The sequence below is a fragment of the Pagrus pagrus genome (genome assembly GCF_965226575.1).
Source record: "Pagrus pagrus genome assembly, chromosome: 11".
Classification (NCBI taxonomy): Eukaryota; Metazoa; Chordata; class Actinopteri; order Spariformes; family Sparidae; genus Pagrus; species Pagrus pagrus.
In genome coordinates this window covers 14,608,577-14,625,780 of record NC_140195.1, presented here as the reverse complement: position 1 = coordinate 14,625,780, position 17,204 = coordinate 14,608,577, and the positions used below count along the sequence as shown (strand labels likewise).

The 17,204-nt window shown below is 44.7% G+C and overlaps 1 protein-coding gene across 2 annotated transcripts; it reads left to right on the top strand.

The window, feature by feature from the left end:
- The first annotated feature begins 216 nt into the window (after positions 1–216).
- cttnbp2nlb (CTTNBP2 N-terminal like b) lies at positions 217–17,103 on the top strand. Of its 2 annotated transcripts, XM_084367699.1 has the most exons (6): positions 217–334; positions 2,576–2,690; positions 3,047–3,154; positions 11,622–11,873; positions 13,148–13,255; positions 14,581–17,103. In XM_084367699.1, exons 2-6 carry the CDS (start codon positions 2,580–2,582, stop codon positions 15,880–15,882), a joined length of 1,881 nt encoding a protein of 626 aa, XP_084223825.1. In that variant the 5' UTR covers positions 217–334; positions 2,576–2,579; the 3' UTR covers positions 15,883–17,103. The 2 variants fall into 2 exon arrangements, with proteins under 2 accessions (XP_084223825.1, XP_084223826.1); XM_084367700.1 differs by lacking the exon at positions 2,576–2,690.
- Positions 17,104–17,204: the final 101 nt, after the last annotated feature.

The window sequence follows — 17,204 nt, the reverse complement described above, 5'->3', positions numbered from 1 at the left end:
GTAAACTGCGCCATCGTTAGGACGAATCTGCGAGCACTTGACTGAGACCAAGCGACGGGCACACAACTCAACACTGGACGTCCGAAACAAAGAGGTTTATCCCACAAACCCGGGAACGCCCTTGTCCCCGCCCCCCAGCGAAAAGCCCGCCAGCCATTGGTCAGAACGCTGCACTACGCCCCTTTGATTGGCTGGCGGCCTCGTCCCTGAACGTCTGTTGTTCGCCCTCGCCTCAGAGCGCTTGTGACAGTGGACGGCTTTGATTCACGCTGTTGTGGAGCCTCGTTTTGGGATCTGGAGAACAATTAATGCGGCCGGAACAGAGCGCATGAAGGTATGTTTACACGGAAGGTTGTGGAGATTTCTGCTTCTGCTTTCTAGTGATTATATCTCCAATTTTGGCTTTTTTTCCCCCCTTCTTTCTTTTTTAGTGAGAAAGCAAAAAAAAATGCAAAAGTCCATAGACAGATCTCTGATATGTGCTCGTCCTGCACGGGGCTTTGGCATTTCTGGCTAAGTGAAACTTTACAGCCATTACAGCAAAATAGGCAGGACTTAACGCTGAATGATTATGTCATTCAGCGTGAAGATAGATGGTAGATGAGAGCAGCAGTCGCTGGGATCCAGGGGTCCTGTGTTGAGTTCATTTTCAGGCTAATGGGTGTGTGTACTTCACTGCTATTGATGCAGTATTGATTTTACCATTATCACTCCAGGCAATCTATACAGATAATGGCTAATTTGTTGTGTTGTGTGATATCTGTGACACTTCGAAATTGAACTGCATGTTGCCAGCACGGAAAATAATGACAGTCCCTTGTGTCAGACAAAGGCCCAAGACGGCAGGTGGATCCTCTGCTGTTCCTCAGCAACCACTGCGATCATTGATAGCCCTGAGCACGCTGAGCAGCAGCCTGTCCTGCACTTTGAGCACGCTAGCACAGATCCTTTCCTGGTTCCTCAGCCAAGATGACTAAAGTTTAACCCAGATGTTGTTTGCTGTACCTGAGAGAGATGACTGTGAAGAGGGTGAAGGAAAATGAAGCGGAAAAGAGTCAACAGTTTGACATGGAGCCATTTTTGGCTTGTGTTGTCAGCTGGCTTCTGTCATGACTTGATCATTTGCTGATTTGCAGTAATGTACCATCTCATGACAGCACTGTCAAGATATTTACATCTGGCTGCCAATCAGTTTATCTACCGAGCCTCACAAAGCCGAACTGCAGCACTGCCACTTGAAACCAATGTGGGCTGCAGAGTGGGATTCAAGGATTTACCCCTGAGTGATGATTCCCATGGTGCGGGCATCCCTGGAATGCTGGAATGATTTTCCATGGAAGCTGATTTTCAGATATCATGTGACACAAAGCGAGTTTGGCCTACTTTGACAGCCCAACACATCAAACACACACTATTATCCGAGCCGGCTAATATCACAGAACTGCAAGCCACCCTCGCTATAGCCCGCGCGTCAAGTAAGGAGCCAGTAAATATCTGCTGATTCACACGTTGATGATTTGTGGCGATCCACAAAGTGCACAGAGGAATTTGGACTCTGCTGCAAGAAAGTAAATAGGAGAGGAGAGGAGAGGCTGTTGCTTTCACTTTGAATACAGAAGACGGGCGACAAATCCAAGGCAGACCCAGAACAAATAAGTGGAAAAACATAACAAACGCAGATGCTTCCCTACAGGGAATGAAGGGTCACTAAGCTTTGAAAAGGATAAGGATTGTATGCTATATCCTTTGCAGAGAGCAGATCTAATGTCAACTGAACACGGGTAGATTTGGGACCCATTAGATAGAGTGATCGCCACCATCACAACACTAAAATCTTCTGGAGGAATGGTGTTAATCCCTCCAGCAGAGGAACAAGTCTGAAGTTGTTCTGGCAGCCCAACACCTTACCGAGACACCTTACGTGGGATTTATTTTCATCTGACACCCATCTGTATCTCGTATAGGTTAAAGAGGTATACACACTGCACAGGAATAGCAACTGCAATAGAAGTATTGGGGCTGATAATCAGCATTTTAACAATTACCGGTATCAGTGTTGTTTGTGTCCTGTTGCTGATGCTCTGTCTGTAGTCACCACACTGTGGTCTCACTCAATGCCCCGCCCAAAACACGATTACAACGACTGATTACACTTCCCAAACAAGAGCCAATTAAAACTGCAAAGTAACTAGTAACTAAAATGAACAAATAAATGTAGTGGAGTGAAGCACAAAGTAGCAGGAAATTGTACTTGAGTGCAGGACTTGAGTAAATTGTACTCCCATCACTGCTTATTTTAAGTTTTGACACCAAGATTGGAATTTTTACTGCAAATGCGGATCAGTCATCGGTCTGCTTGATCACCAATGATCGGTATCGGACTGTAAACTCTTAAGTGATCCTGCACTGGGCTTTTGTTATTTGACGTGAGTCGTAAGAGACAGGCTGATCATTATAGCTCCTTTTGTCCGACTTCACAGCCTGTACATGATTATGACCTGAAAGTGACCTCATCCCTGCTTAAAAAGGATGAAGCCAACTGTGTTTTCTTTTCTCTCTTTCTTTTAATTTTAAGGGTGATGTCAGCTGAGTTTGGCGTGTTATGTCTGGACCCTGTGACTAGACTGGACCTAGCTGATGAATCACAGGATACAGTGCATGGAGTGGCGGGGGTGGATAGTACATTAAAAGTGTGTGCCAGACAATTACATTTGCCTAACTCTGTTGGTATTTGGAGCACACTGAACCTGGACAGTGCAGACTGAATGGAGCAGACAGCTGTCCTCAGTCCCTTAGCAACTTAACATGCAGATATGCTAATGGCTTCCTGTTTATAACCCTGAGCACAGCCCAGTGAGGCCACAGATGGGACCCCGAGTCCCATCCAATATCAGCTCCGTGCCACTCACTCACTCACTCAAAATGCACTCAGACATGCTACCACATAAATCCATTTATAATACCCAGAAGCTTATTTAACTCTTGAAATAACTCTTAAAAAAAACACCTCTTTCTCTTTTCCCTCTCACTCCCTCTATCTCTTAAGGATGAGAAGATGAACGTGGAGGCTCTGAGCAGAGCAGAGCTGCTGACTCTCCTCAGTATCTTGGAGGGAGAGCTGGAGGCCCAGGATGTGGTCATACATGCCGTCAGGGTGAGTTGGCCACTGATACACACGGATGGACATATGTCATACATATTGCAGCACACCTCACATATATAACTAATTATAACTGAGAAATAATATAAGAGCCAACTCTGCAACCCATGAAATTATAACACGCTCTCTCGCCTGCCTTTGTGAAGGACACTAAATGAACCTGTTTCAGCATTACAGCCCCCAAAAAGAATGTGAGCTAGCAGGGAGGGGATGTGTAAACAGGAAAACAGGGAAACAGAGCTAGTAAAGACAATGGCACAGGAGTCATTCTGGTTTCCCAGGCCTTTCATTCCACCGAGCACCGACATTAATGCTGGTCACAACAGATAAAATCCTTATTTCTCTTTTTCAACTTTGTTTTTTTTTCCAATTCGGGCTCTACACAGACCCAGATATGTCCCCATTGTGTCGACACCCAGTTCAGACAGGCTGCAGTTGTTACCTGTTGTGTCTCAAATGTGCCTTGAGTAATTTTGCACTCACATTAGTTTTAATCCAGGAATATCCGCTCGCTGCTAAGCAGAAACAAAATGTTCCCTGAGGAGGAGGAGGACTTCGGTGGCTACTTGGTACCTTGCCTAGGGTGCATAGTTTAAATCCTTGTAATAGTTGTTTGCCTCTGACAATCAGCTGCATCCAACTGCGTAGTGAGCGCTTAGAAAATACAGAGAAGATGCCGTTTTTCAAGTCAGTCAGAGATTGCTGTGCATTTCCACTAATTAATATGAAGACACAGACACCTCAGACAACCTCTGATACAAGGATGTTGCGATATAACATAGTATTGAAGATATCCATGATAGTTGAGGATAAAAAACTCTTATCATGTTAGTAATACAGACATGATAAAACTGTGAAAATAATAGTACCACTCAAAAATGTTCACTTCTTTCCCTTCTTGCTTTGTTGTGGTAGGTGGCTGTACTGCACCTTAAAGGATAAGTTCACCCAAAAAACGAAAATTCGGTCATTATCTACTCACTGTCATGCCAATGGAAAGTTGGGTAACATTCGAAGAGCTTCCCAGAAAAACAGTGTTGCAGCATTCTCCTCGACAACTGAAGTAGAAGGGGACTTAACCTAACTAAGTCTATTAACCCTGTAAGATGCCACCATACAGCTTGTTGGGTAGAATCCCAGTCTTCAGAAGCGGGCAGATCCCCAACTGATTTTAAAAGACTTTTTTTCACTCTCCACACGCGGTTGAGCTTGTGCACCCACTTCAGATAAGGCTTATAGCTAAGTAGCTAGAGTGAAGATTTTGGCTTAAAAAAAGGGTGTGAATGAGGAAATTTCCAATTAATTTGGGATCTCAAACCTTCGGGAGACTTGGATTGCACCAGCTGCACTGTATGAATCCGTTATATGGGGGTTTTTCAGTTGTTTTTTACATTTTAAAACAAATCCCCAGATACTTCAGTTGTTTAGGAGAATGCTGCAACACTGTTTTGGCTATGAAGCTCCAGAAATGTTTTGTGGACTACCTCACCCGACAGCCGATCCCCATAGCGATGAGTGGATAATGACTGAATTTTCATTTTTGGGTGATCCTTTAATGCTGGCTTTACTCAACAACAACCGTATCACATTGAAGATGTCTAATGTTTAAAGATGATTTCTGTCACAGGCTTTCCTCCTTTAATCCTCAGTTTTGTGCAGTTCACTCACTCAGCTTTTCCTCGGCTACAAGGCTTCGCAGTGTTTGAGTCTAGTCCAATTGTCTCTCTCCGTGCCTCTGGCCGCCTTTCATACTGATGACCACAGCAGCCGCTCCGTGAGCCTGCTCGAGCCCTAAACGCTTGACTCATTGTCTGAAGTAGTGATCGAAGCTGTGACGAGGACAAGTAGCAACATTGACTGTCTCGGTCTAATAAACAGGCTTTGATAGTGAAGTTTATCTAGCCAGAGAGCGAGGCTTTAATCATGAGACCTGAGGGGAAGCTGCTCCAACCAGCACCAGCTCAGATGCATCTTCAGTGGCATCTGTCCAGATCTGACGCATGCAGGGTTTGAACCGAAACTCAACGCACACACACACACAGTCATTCCCTTAGGACAAATGTACAGTCGCCTTATTGTCTGAACTTCTCCTCTTTCCATATCTCTACTTATACTGTTTTCCCCCCTCTTCCTCCTTTCCTCCTTCTTATTTCCTCACACACAGCCACATTACGGGGGGTCTTTCATCTTTGACCATGACCCATGTCCTATCTGCCCACTCACTCTAACACACACATGCACACACACACACGCGCACACACACACACACACACACACACACACACACACACACACACACACACACACACACACACACACACACTGGTGGTCTCTTGTGGGCCAGTTAGAGGCTGTGGTGTTTATTGTGGAAAGGATGTACAGAGTTGTAGGCTCAAATCACTGACTTCCTTTCTACCCACTGGGGGTGTGTATACCATTTTGAATGAGTCGTCCATGTTCGGGCAGATTGTGTGTGACATGTGGCTGCAGAAGGGGTTGATAGCAGGCCAATATAGTCCAATAGCGAGCTCTGTCTCTGCGCATTGTTCTGGCACCCAGGACGTACTGTCTGTCCCTCTCTGTCTCTTGGCTCATTTTCTAGCCTGGATCTTGATTTGCCACAAACAGTGTTTTTCTCTAACTAGAGCTCTCCCCTCTCAGTCTGTACAGCTTAAATACTGCATTGACCAAACTCGCTGTGTTTACTTGCATGTGAGGAGGGTTGTGAAAAAGGCAGGGAGGCTCTCCAATCCAGACTTTAAATATTTCCTCCTCTCAGCAGCAAGTACTTGGGATGCCTTTAGATTGCTCGGGACAACCGCATTCAGGCGCTTTTTAACCCTTCCTTCCCACCCAGAAAAACCCCTGAGGACTTGGAAGTGTATCAGTGTTTGCTTTCATTACTCATAAGATGGTGTCACCTTTGGGGCTTGTCTCTACAGATTGTTGATCGCACTGTTTTTGGCTCTCGTCACCAAGGACACAGATAAGCAGTTTTACGAGAGGGAACATTCCTGAGAACTTGACGGCAGAAACAGGTCCTGCATTCCAACAGGAGTGGCATATCTGTTGAGTAGATGATTGTTTACGTCAATATTGGAGCTAATGCCGTTATTGTGTTCCGTTTAATCACATAAATCCATCATAGAGCAAGTTCTCAGTAGCTAAAACTGCTTCAACTTCTTGTAAAACATATTGCTGTTTGACAGTGGTTTTCATTCGCGCTGGCGACCAGGTTTGCGGTGGTTAGAATGTTCCAGTCATGCTCAGCAGCGCCTGTTTTGTTTTTCATATGGTGTCATATCCTGTAATCCTAAAATGCTTTATCTATTTTTGCAGGCTGACGTCTTTTCCTGACTCCATAAAACAATAGGGCCTGGCTAGAGTGTGCTGTTCAGATAAGATTGTGTATTCTGTCACTGTACAAGAATCACTGCCCAATTTGGACATGTTGTCGAGATTGGTGAGGGGAAAGTATGATTAAGTAAAGAGCAGAAACTACACAGCAAAGCAGTGCCTATCTATAACACTGCAACGCACACTGGTGTATGATGTCAGTGAAGCTCTTTCAAATCAACAGCCTGAGCCCGGGGGCCTGCGAGAGTAAAGCTCCCTGACCTGAATGTTCGGTTGACATCAAAGCACCCAATGATAGCTTCTTGCTTTTATTGTTAAAAACGGTTGCACAGAAGCACACACCTACACACAGCGCACCACGCACATGTTGTTGGTCGGATGCCTTTTGTCTGGAAGCCTTTCCTATCTTTAGATCCAGAGGGGTGATACCTGTAATGGTAAAAAAAACTCCACCCTGTTTGCACTGAACAGGAGAGTATTTGCCCGCTACAAATAAAATAGTGATATCAGAGGTCAGGCCAAACCACGTCTGAGATAAGAAAAATCGCTGCTTTCTCAATGAGGTTTGTGCTTGTGTCGCCATCAGAGAGCTAATTCTGTTTATTTAATTTTTTCAAGAAACACCGGAGCACTTCCTTGTTCCTCCTAATGATATGCTATGCACCGTCTGACCAAAGGGTGAGAGCACCTGCTTCCACGTTTCATCAGAAACCACTGATGATAGCGTCTGAGGCTGTTAAACATTACTTGGAAGTTGTCTCATTGCACGGCCCATAAAGCAAAGTGAGGTTTTGCTTGGTGTCTGCCCAGTTATCTTAGTGCCATCTGTGGTTAATGTGTGGGTGGGAGGTGTGGAGGATACAGCTTAAGCCGTAAGTACACCTTAGCTTACACTTAAAAAAGCAAACATTTAAAATCTCATCTCTCTCTCTCTCTCTCTCTCTCTCTCTCTCTCTCTCCCACAACCTTGAAACAATAGCATGATCCCTCACTGGCTTCCCAAATTGCCAATATAGTGTTTAAAGCTGGAAACACTGATACTTAGTGGTTCTGCATCAACTGGACAAACGAATCAGTGTAACCTTAACTAACTGAAGTGAATGTACTAACCTGCGCTGTGCTGCTATAAATGAAAAGGGGGCTATAAAGGCTCTCTTTCTCTCTCTCTCACCCAACTCTGTTCTCTGCACCGTCTGCGTGAGGCACTAAATAATGTTTTTGACAAACCTTTTCATTCTCCGAATATCAGTTAATCAGAGATGGAGAGATGCCACAGTGTTAAGACTGAATTGAATCTTATGAGAAATTGATCGATGGGTAATTCAGCTTCTATTTTGTTTGTGGCCTTGGACACTGTTTAATAAGTTCTTGGAGTTTCCCCAGCTGACTGTTCTGTAATTTCTTAATGCTCTAATGCCCAGCACACAACAAAATGGGTCAGAGCCCTTTGTGTCTGTTTGAGTTTGCAGCCTCACCGGCTCTGTTAAATCAGATGTGACTGCCAGTGGACTGATACCCCTCACCTGCCAAGGACTGTTATTCAACACGGCTGACAAGTGGTCCATTGACTGTTTCCTTCTCTTACAGAAGTAGAGCAGAGTAATTGTCCACTCCCTGGGAGATAAACTGCACTACTGAAGTCTTGCTTCTTCATCCAAGAAAACTCTGAGGCCAGAGTCATAAATCTGAACAGGATCCAACACAAGTGTGTCTGCATCTGACCTACTGTCCTCTTTTCTTTTCTCAAACAATCGCCCGAGACTTTCCCTGCACTGCAGGTTTATAATCCAGATTCTCGATACATGTGCTACTTTTTTGGTTTGACAAGGACAACCTCATTATTAGTTTATTTTGCTGTTTAAAGGTGCAAACATAAGAATTTGCTCCATCTCAAATTTATACTCAACAAATAGTGGGCAGCATACCACCAGAGTAACCGCTTACTGTTGCTAACTGTAGCTGCCATTAGCTAGTTAGCTCAGTTAGCGGTACGGACTGGGAGCTTGGGGAACAGCGGAGGGTTAGCGTTTACCTCGCTAGTAGGATATTTAGATTGGGCCGGGCAGGGGCTAGCTGGTTAGCATGCTAACTTCAGTAGATACCTCTGAAACACAATGCATAGACATCATAATTTCAAAACGGCTATTTCTTTGCATTTTGTTGATAGTTTTAGCTATTTTTTAAAATGTTCTTAATTAGAATTTTAAGAATTGGCCACCTGTCATATTCATTCACAAATTAAATAGGGGGCAGCATATCACCTCAGTAACCGCTTTCTGCTGCTAACTGTAGCTGCCGTTAGCTCAGTTAGCCGTTCGTATTGGGAACTCGGGGACCAGGGGAGTGTTGACACTGCTAGTAAGATATGTGGGCCGGGATGGGCTGGGGCTAGCTTGTTAGCATGCTAACTTCAGTAGATATCTCTGAAACAACGCATCACATTTTCAAAACTGCTATTTCTTCACATCCTGATGAGGAATTTTCGTTAACTTTTGAATCTCTTAAAATTCTTACATATTCCTCCTTTAACCAAAGTGAAATGTTGGAGCATCCTGATGCATTGTCCTCTGTCCTCTTGTTGCAAAGACTCTTGCACAGGACTCCTTAAATTCCATGAAATTAGCTTTTCATATCTGACAGGTCTGGTCCTGCTGTCCTTTTGTCTCTGCGTCTAACTGTTCTTCTGGAGAGCGGGCTAATTCACCAGGAATGCATACTTTTCCCATAACCCCCACTGCAACGCTTCTGTATATTACGCTGGAGACAGCCAGTCATGCTACGAACCACTTAGGCAGACATGTGCCAGCTGTGCTCATAGATGCACATGCATACTGTATATATGTCCATGAGTATGTATTCATCTTCATTTTTGATTGCAATGTTGTTCTTTCAGCATGATTTTAGGAGCCAGATTAAGGGCTAAGCAGTACATTTGTAAGAGGAGATATGCACCCGGTACCATTCAGAGCTGTAATTTTGTCCTTGCTAGAAGCTTACTTCATTGTTTGAGACTCATTACAGAGGCTCACTAAGGTAACAGGACTCCCTGGCTCTTTTCAGCTCACACAAGGACATGATTGTGCCCTAAGGCTGTAGCTAACTGACTGACAGAGACTTTTTCCAGGTGAAAAGCATCAGATTGTCTTTCGCACCTCGTTAAAGCTGCGAGAATGCATCGGAGGATACAGGCTGTTGAAGAAGGAAATACCCGAGCACAACCTTTTTGATCACTCCAACATTGCATGAAATTGCAGAGGAATTCTTACATACTTGATGAAAGTTGAAAAGCGTAACTGTCGATTATGAAACAGTGGGAAAAGGTATATTAGCAGCAGATAACACAGCCCCTTCCCATGACTTAGTTGGAGAGACAGTTGTCATCAGTAGTCGGGCAGAAATGAGAGCTTTGCAGCAGAGAGGGTTTGCTTGTTGTGCCCTCTCATAAAGAAAAGCACACTCTGTCATTATGATCAGAACTATCCCAAGAAAACCATGGGAGACCAGCTAGGACTGCTACACACACACACACACACACACACACACACACACACACACACTCACACACACACACAATCCAATCTCAGCCCGGCCCTTAATGGTCTGTTTAAACAGTTATTTACCTCAGGAAGCTGCAGTTTTGTCCCGAGCTTGATGAAAAAAGCCTTACAGCTTTACTCCAAAGCCCAGCACAAAAACGCGAGCACACAGCCACAAGTAAACATACACTCAGACTTTTACACACGTACACATTCACATTCACCAAAAAAAAGGAAAAAGAGATACATACTATACTCGTACCCACTCTCACACACTGAGGCCCACTGGGTCAGCCATGGAGACAATGCACGAGACTGAAGGCATTGAGACAGTGTCTTTGTTGAAGTCCTGTAATCTCTTCACTGAGGGTCACATTCTTTGTTCAGCGGGAGAAAGAGCCTCAAATACAGCCTCCTTACTGATGCCCTCAGGATGTGTGTGTGTGTGTGTGTGTGTGTTTGTGTCTATGTGTGTATTTGTGCTGCCACAGCGTGTGAAAAAGAGCGGTTGACAGAGAGGCGGAAGTGAAGAGAGGCATTTTCTGAGAAACGATGATGAACAGGCAGAGGAATGTATTGCCATGCATGTTTGGGCAGGGGGATTGAAGGGAGGCCTGAGAGCCGCGGTGTCTGATGAGGACTGCGACGAGACAGCGACGGCTGTCCCGAAGGCACGTGGTGTGAAGTCCGCGGCATGTGCTGACATCACTAGCCCCGCCAGCTGATCCTGCATGCCTCTGGAACTCGAACCAACTCACTGTATGCAGTTAATGAGACCTGATGACGTTGTATCAGGGTGACCCGGAGCGAGGTCAACAAGGTCCCATCACGTTTCACACTGACGTTGGTTGAGCTGCAATATTTTGTCCCTCAGGGTCTCACTTTTACTCTTAAACAAGTCGCTTTTTATTCAGTTATTATAAAAAAAAAATTCGGTTTAATCTAACCTCTTCATTAGAAACAGCTCTATGTGTGCGTCTGATTTCATGGCCCAGTCCTTCACCCCTGCGTCCCAGGGGAGGAGTTAACATCTGCCCCTGGTGGGGGTTGACAGTCGTGCCTCACCTCTTTGTGTTTGGGTTGAGGGGAGAGACCATCTGCTCACACTGACAATAACATCAGTCCGCAAAGATTTCCTGCACACACACACAAACACACAAACCTACTGTGATGATATTAATATGTAAGCGTATTACCTAAAAGCTCTTCTCTTGTGCGCGAGTGTGTGTATTTACATACAGTGTGTTTGAAATGAGTTACTTTGTGTTTTTCTTGGCACTGGCAGTCGGGCCTCATGTTATCTTCTGGCCACATTTTTTCCTGTGCTGCAGTGTGGAAAGGAGACCTCATCCTCTCAAATCGGCGCACTGACGTACACAAACACACTGGTCATTTTCTCTGCTCAGACAGGACTGAACATGTGCATGGATTATCATACACAGCTCTTGGCACCTGCTGTCTTATTGCCACTATGTTGCCTGCTTTGCTAAAAACTGTGTGGTAGGAGTTAATGAAATGACCCAACAACACAATTACACGTGTGCTGTATGTTTGTGTGTATCCATCAGGCTCAGCACAGAGACGCTTTCGTCCAGGAGCGTTACGGCCAGTATGACCTCAGCGATCCATTCCTGGCCCTGCAGCGGGACAGCGAGCCCGAGGAGCGCCAGAACACGCTCACCCAGCCTCACACACACCTCCAGGGCCGGGCGGTGGGCCCAAACCCTCTGGCTGTGCTTAAACTGGTCATGGCCCACTGCAAGAGGATGCAGGAGAGGATGATGGGACAGTTGGCTGCTGCTGAAAACAGACACAGGAGGGTGAGTAGCAGTGCACACTCATATACGATTAACACACTTTCACACGTTCAGTGAGCTCCACAGCTCGCCCATCTCAAATTTGCGTGTGGGGACCATGCCCTAGTCAGCCAGCCAGTGTCAGACTGGAGCTCACACTTGTACAATAGGCTTGTTGTGTGTGTGAATGTATGCGTGTGTCTATTGGTCCCCGTGATTCAGCTGTAGACTTGGCTTGGAGGAGTGAGGCAGACAGACGGCAGCCGCACCCAGGGGTGATATGCAGCTTTATCGGTGTGTGCACTGATAAAGCTGTGCATCAGAGTGTGCACCCTGAGTCATAAACACAGAAGCTACAGAATGTCTATTAGTGAACTGTAGAGAGTTGATGATCAGACAAATCCTTGCAATTAGTGCTGAACCGATAGTTTGAAGCTTCAAAGTTTTATTGATATTGTTGACACAATAACAAAACATTTCAATGCTGTACAGCTTTTTTTTGCATGTTTATACATAATGAGTAATAAGTTTGTAGTTCACACCTACAATTACGTCTGATTAGTTGTTACAGACCTGGGATTTGTGTTTATGATAGTGGTGTTGCACGCCAAATCACACAAAATGCCAATTATATATATATATATATATATATATATATATATATTTTATACCCGTTTGTAGAACTAGATTCAAGTGGTGGCTGCGTAGTATTGCCTCCGACTCATGCGATCCAAACACAGAACTCCAGAGCCTTGTTTAGTCAAGAAGTCCAACTGAGGGAAGAAAAAAAAAGATAGATGTAACCACTTAAAAACAGCTTTCATGCTGTGGTTTGATCCCACTTGCTGCTTAATTGGGAACAAACAGCAGCAGTCGAACAATCGAAACATTACATTTATATAATCACAATGACTCTAAAAGTAAATTGCTTATGTTGTTGCACAAAAGAAGGATCGTGTTGGATCATTAAATATGGGAATTTTGTTTGAGTGTATTTTTAGGGTAATGACATCATTGGTCCCAAAACATGAAGAAAAACATTTGACGCTTCGTTTGAATCCACAATAGAAGCTTGTAATGAAAAGGAGGCTCTGCATCACGGGCTGAATTTGTCAGGGGCCACGTGTCACAGCAGCAATACTGTGCGGTGCAGGGAACTTCCTGTAAGGAAAATAAATCAAAGAAAGGTAATTAGCTAGTTTGAGAAGGATGTAAAATTCATGCACTGAATCCTGCAGCAAGAAATCCATCTGCATGTCATGTCATATAATTGTTTCATTGGGCTGTGTGTTTGATAGATGATAGCTGATCTGGAGGAGGAGAAACGACGCCGTGCCCAAGAAACTGCGCACAGCGATGATTTCACCTTCATGCTGCGGACAGAGAGAGACAAACTGCTGCAACAGGTATGACTGACGTGTAATAGATCAAAAAGCCCACGTGTACTGTAAGCCTCAGCAAAACTGGTGCTCACAGCTTTCACTTGCTGATAGACGAGCACATCTGGTGGAAGAGATTTTTCTGCTTCCCTTTCCCTCTCCTCTACCTGGCTGCACCGTGTCGTTCACAGTGGGGTAGCTGTAAGATGGAAGGTGCAACCCTTGTGTAACTCAGTAGGGTAGAGAGGGCCTGCCCTGTTACAGTACAGACACACACAGGCACCCGTACGCACAAGAACAGGGCTGTTCCATAGGAAACAGAGGAGGAAGAGGCCATTGTTTAGTTGTCCAGCAGCCGCGGGGCTTTATGGCCCCAGGAAACCTGAGATAATGGATGTCCATGTCTAATGCAAGGTCAGCTCACGCACGCACACTGTGAGCACACAATCATCCACTATACAAACTTCGCTCAAGGGCCTTATGTAAGACAGGGTTCCTGAGTGTCTCCCACTCTTCCTCAAGCTTTCCCGCACGTGTTGTTTTTTGTCCACTAATCATACACCCGATTGTATTTCATCACCTCCCATTTCCCTCCATTACTCATCAAAGCTTTTAAGCTGCGTAGTCACCCTTTACTGACCTCATGGAAAGCTGAACTTTCCATAAACATGCCCTGTAAGCAAATAATTATTTAACAAGGCAGAACATGAACAACTACATGTCTTCCTCTGCCTTCTAATGCTGAAACAGCACAAACTGTCCTTCATCCCTTTTCCTACTTCTGTGTGACTCAAGTGGACCTCGTTTGAATGTAGTTTATTAGACGCTATGTAAGCGGGGAGGGAAACGGGAATTCGATCGCCTACAGAGGATGTCAGTCATTTCAAACCTCAGTGCTTTGTGTGAGCCCTATTTTTATAAGCTTTGTGTCTAATAAACCAAATAATACATGTTTTATACCACTTGATCTGTTTCAAATCAGCTATTTGAATGAAATCATGAAGACGTTAGAGCCAGGATCATGGATGTTGTTGGCAAATAATGGAAAAATGGAGAGTATTACCTTTAAAGTAGGCCTAGAACAGAGAGAAATGAGGTCCATTTAAACATTTATACAAAGACAGTCAGCTGCTGCCAACTTAATTATAGCAACAAGTGTGGTTCAAAATACATATCAGAATGTTTTACACAGAAAACTCCTTTTTTGCTAACTGTGATTTAAAAAAAAAAGGGGGATTGTTTCTCATCTTGTGTTGGATCATATGTAAAGTAATGTTCTTTTGCCTCCTTGTGGCCAAATTTGGAAAAGCTCCCTCACACTGACTCGTTAATCTCTCTCCCTCTCTTTCCAGTTGGAAGTGGAGTGTGCAACAGTGCGAAGGTTAGAGAGGGAGCATGAACAGGCAGTGAGCCAGGTGGAGGAATCGCTGTCCCAGCAGCAGCAGCTCTCCTCGTCTCTGACTCTTGAGCTCCAGAAAGCCAGCAGCCTGGCTCAGGAGGAGGCTCAGAAGGTCTCCCAACTCCGCACCTTGCTCCAAGAGGAGACCAGTGCCCTGGAGAAGCTCCGGGGGGTTCTTGAAGACGAGAAAGGCAGGGCAGCCCAGCTGGAGGCCGGGTCGAAGTGCCAGCTGGCCGAGTTCGACGCAGAGCGAGAGCAGATGAAGGCCAGGATCAGCAAAGAGGAGGAGAGGAGTAGGGAGCTTGAGAGACAGCTGGAGGAGCTCAGGAAGAGGTTAATTGAAACAGGTGGATGTAAAGAGGAGGCAAAGGAGGCCGTGACAGAGGTGAAAGAGTCGCTTTCCAAGATGATGGTGGTGTCCACCTCTGTTCAGACTGAGCCAGACGGAAAGGCAACTGTCACTCCTAAATCCACCTCACTGTCAAAGGTCAACGGCTATCACATTCATAAAGAGACAGAACTGACACAGGAAGGCAGGGGAGCAGAAAATGGAGGGGTGGTGGAGAATACAGGAGTACTTTTACATTCTCCTCTTCACATTCATCCTCACCCTCATCCTCAGTCTCCCTCCAGCACAGCCTCCTCTTCCCTCTCCTCTTCCCCCATTTCCTCCCCTGTTCTTGCCAAGCGCCTGGGCAGCCCAGGCTTCCATCAGTCCTCCTACCAGGCTGGAGTCAACCAGCGTTTCCAGGCCGCCAGGCACAAGTTCCAGAGCCAGGCCGAGCTGGAGCAGCAGCAGCACGGTGGCCCTCTCTCCCCCAGGGACCTCTCCCCCACCACTTCATCCATCCCTCCCCCACCAGAGCACAGCACAGCCAAGCAGCTGGCCCGCAACACTGTCACTCAGGTGCTGTCCCGCTTCACCAGCCAGCAGTCTGGCGTCAAGCTGGCACCAATCAGCAGCTCGCCATTTGGTACAGACTACCGCAACGTAGCAGCATCACCTCCTGGGGGGAGGTCACCTTCTTCAGGGCCTCTGTCGCCAGGCATCCGCTCCCCCCTCACTCCCCGCTCAGAGAGGACCCATCCGCCTCCGATCCCTCCCAAGAAGCCGGGCATGAGTCCAACTCCAGGCTCCCCAAGTCACTCTAGTCGGACCAGTCTCTTCCCAGAGCTGACAGGGAACTGTGGACACAGCAACAGTGGGCAGGAGGGAGCCAAGGAGCCTGACCTGCTTTTGTCTTCTAGCAGCTAACTAAATGAGTCGGGCCCAAACCAACAGTTACTGGATTCTCCATCTTAAACCCACTCCATAGCACTAATATCTAGTTGACACTTCAAAGCTGGACTGGTTCAGACTCATTTAAGTTTGTCACACCTTCAGTACTACAACTTGAAGAACAATTGGAAAATAAATATTTGAAATAAAATGTAGTATATTATGGATTTTCTTTATTTGATTTAATATTTCTATTAACATTCATGTCTTTATTCCTTTTATATAGATTTTTGTCAAAGTTTTAAGTTTTAGAATATAAATATTTATGTTATTTTCCACTTTAAACCTGTATTAAGGGTATTTAAAAAAACAAAAAGAAAAAACATATATTAAAAAAAAACCGAAGACCTGTTCGGTCTCAAAGAAAGAAAGAGATTTTGCAAAACTTCTTTTTTCCGTTTTCTTTTAATGCTCAAATCGTCTTGTTAGAATCAAAAGAAGACTACTTTGGTCAGAAGCAAAACTGTAATAAGTTGAAGGGCTAACGTACAGTATATGGATGTAAAGTATAGCAAACGTGTAGCTTTCACCATTTCACAATAAACTAGTGAGTAGTTTTTGTATGTTTTTCTAATGCAGTTGTTGTGGAGGGGCTCCATGAAAACAATGTTGTACTGTATGGATGGTTTAAAGAATTCACAGATGATTCCTGTCTCTATGAATGAACTACACATGCATGTTCTGCTTTTTCTCTCTTGAACTTGTCATGAATACACTGAATCTTATCTTGAAAAGGGAGAGCACACTTTGTACTACATTACTGTAAGATACATTGTCTACACTTTGTGTTATATTTTGTTCAGGGAAGCTTAATCCGCCCAAATCAAGGACTATTGGTCATGAATATGTGATAACCCTTTGGGATATTCCAATAATGGACATATTGAATCTTGCTACTGTAACTGTTGTTTCTATAGCATCTGTCAAATAGTTTACTTATTGTCTTGTGTCTTGTTCTAACAGTGCTACACATCAGATGATTGTTTTAGATTTACCGTGTTTTTTAAAAATGATTTCTGGCTTTAAAACCAAGAATTGATTGAAAGCAATTGTTATTTTTGCCAATCAGTTTCAACCTGTAGTTTTTTTTACACCATTTGTCTGTCTCTGTCAGCTGTCTCTAGTAAATATGCATATCATGATCAGCTTCAAGATCTAGTGGTTTTAAATAAATTGAAAATGCCTTAAAAGATTGCAGTTTACAGGTGTCAGAGTTTTTCTATTAAAAAAGTTTCAGATGCCAGTCTTCACAATCAATCTTGATTAATAGGCTATCAGGGTTGTGTGCGACGACGTTG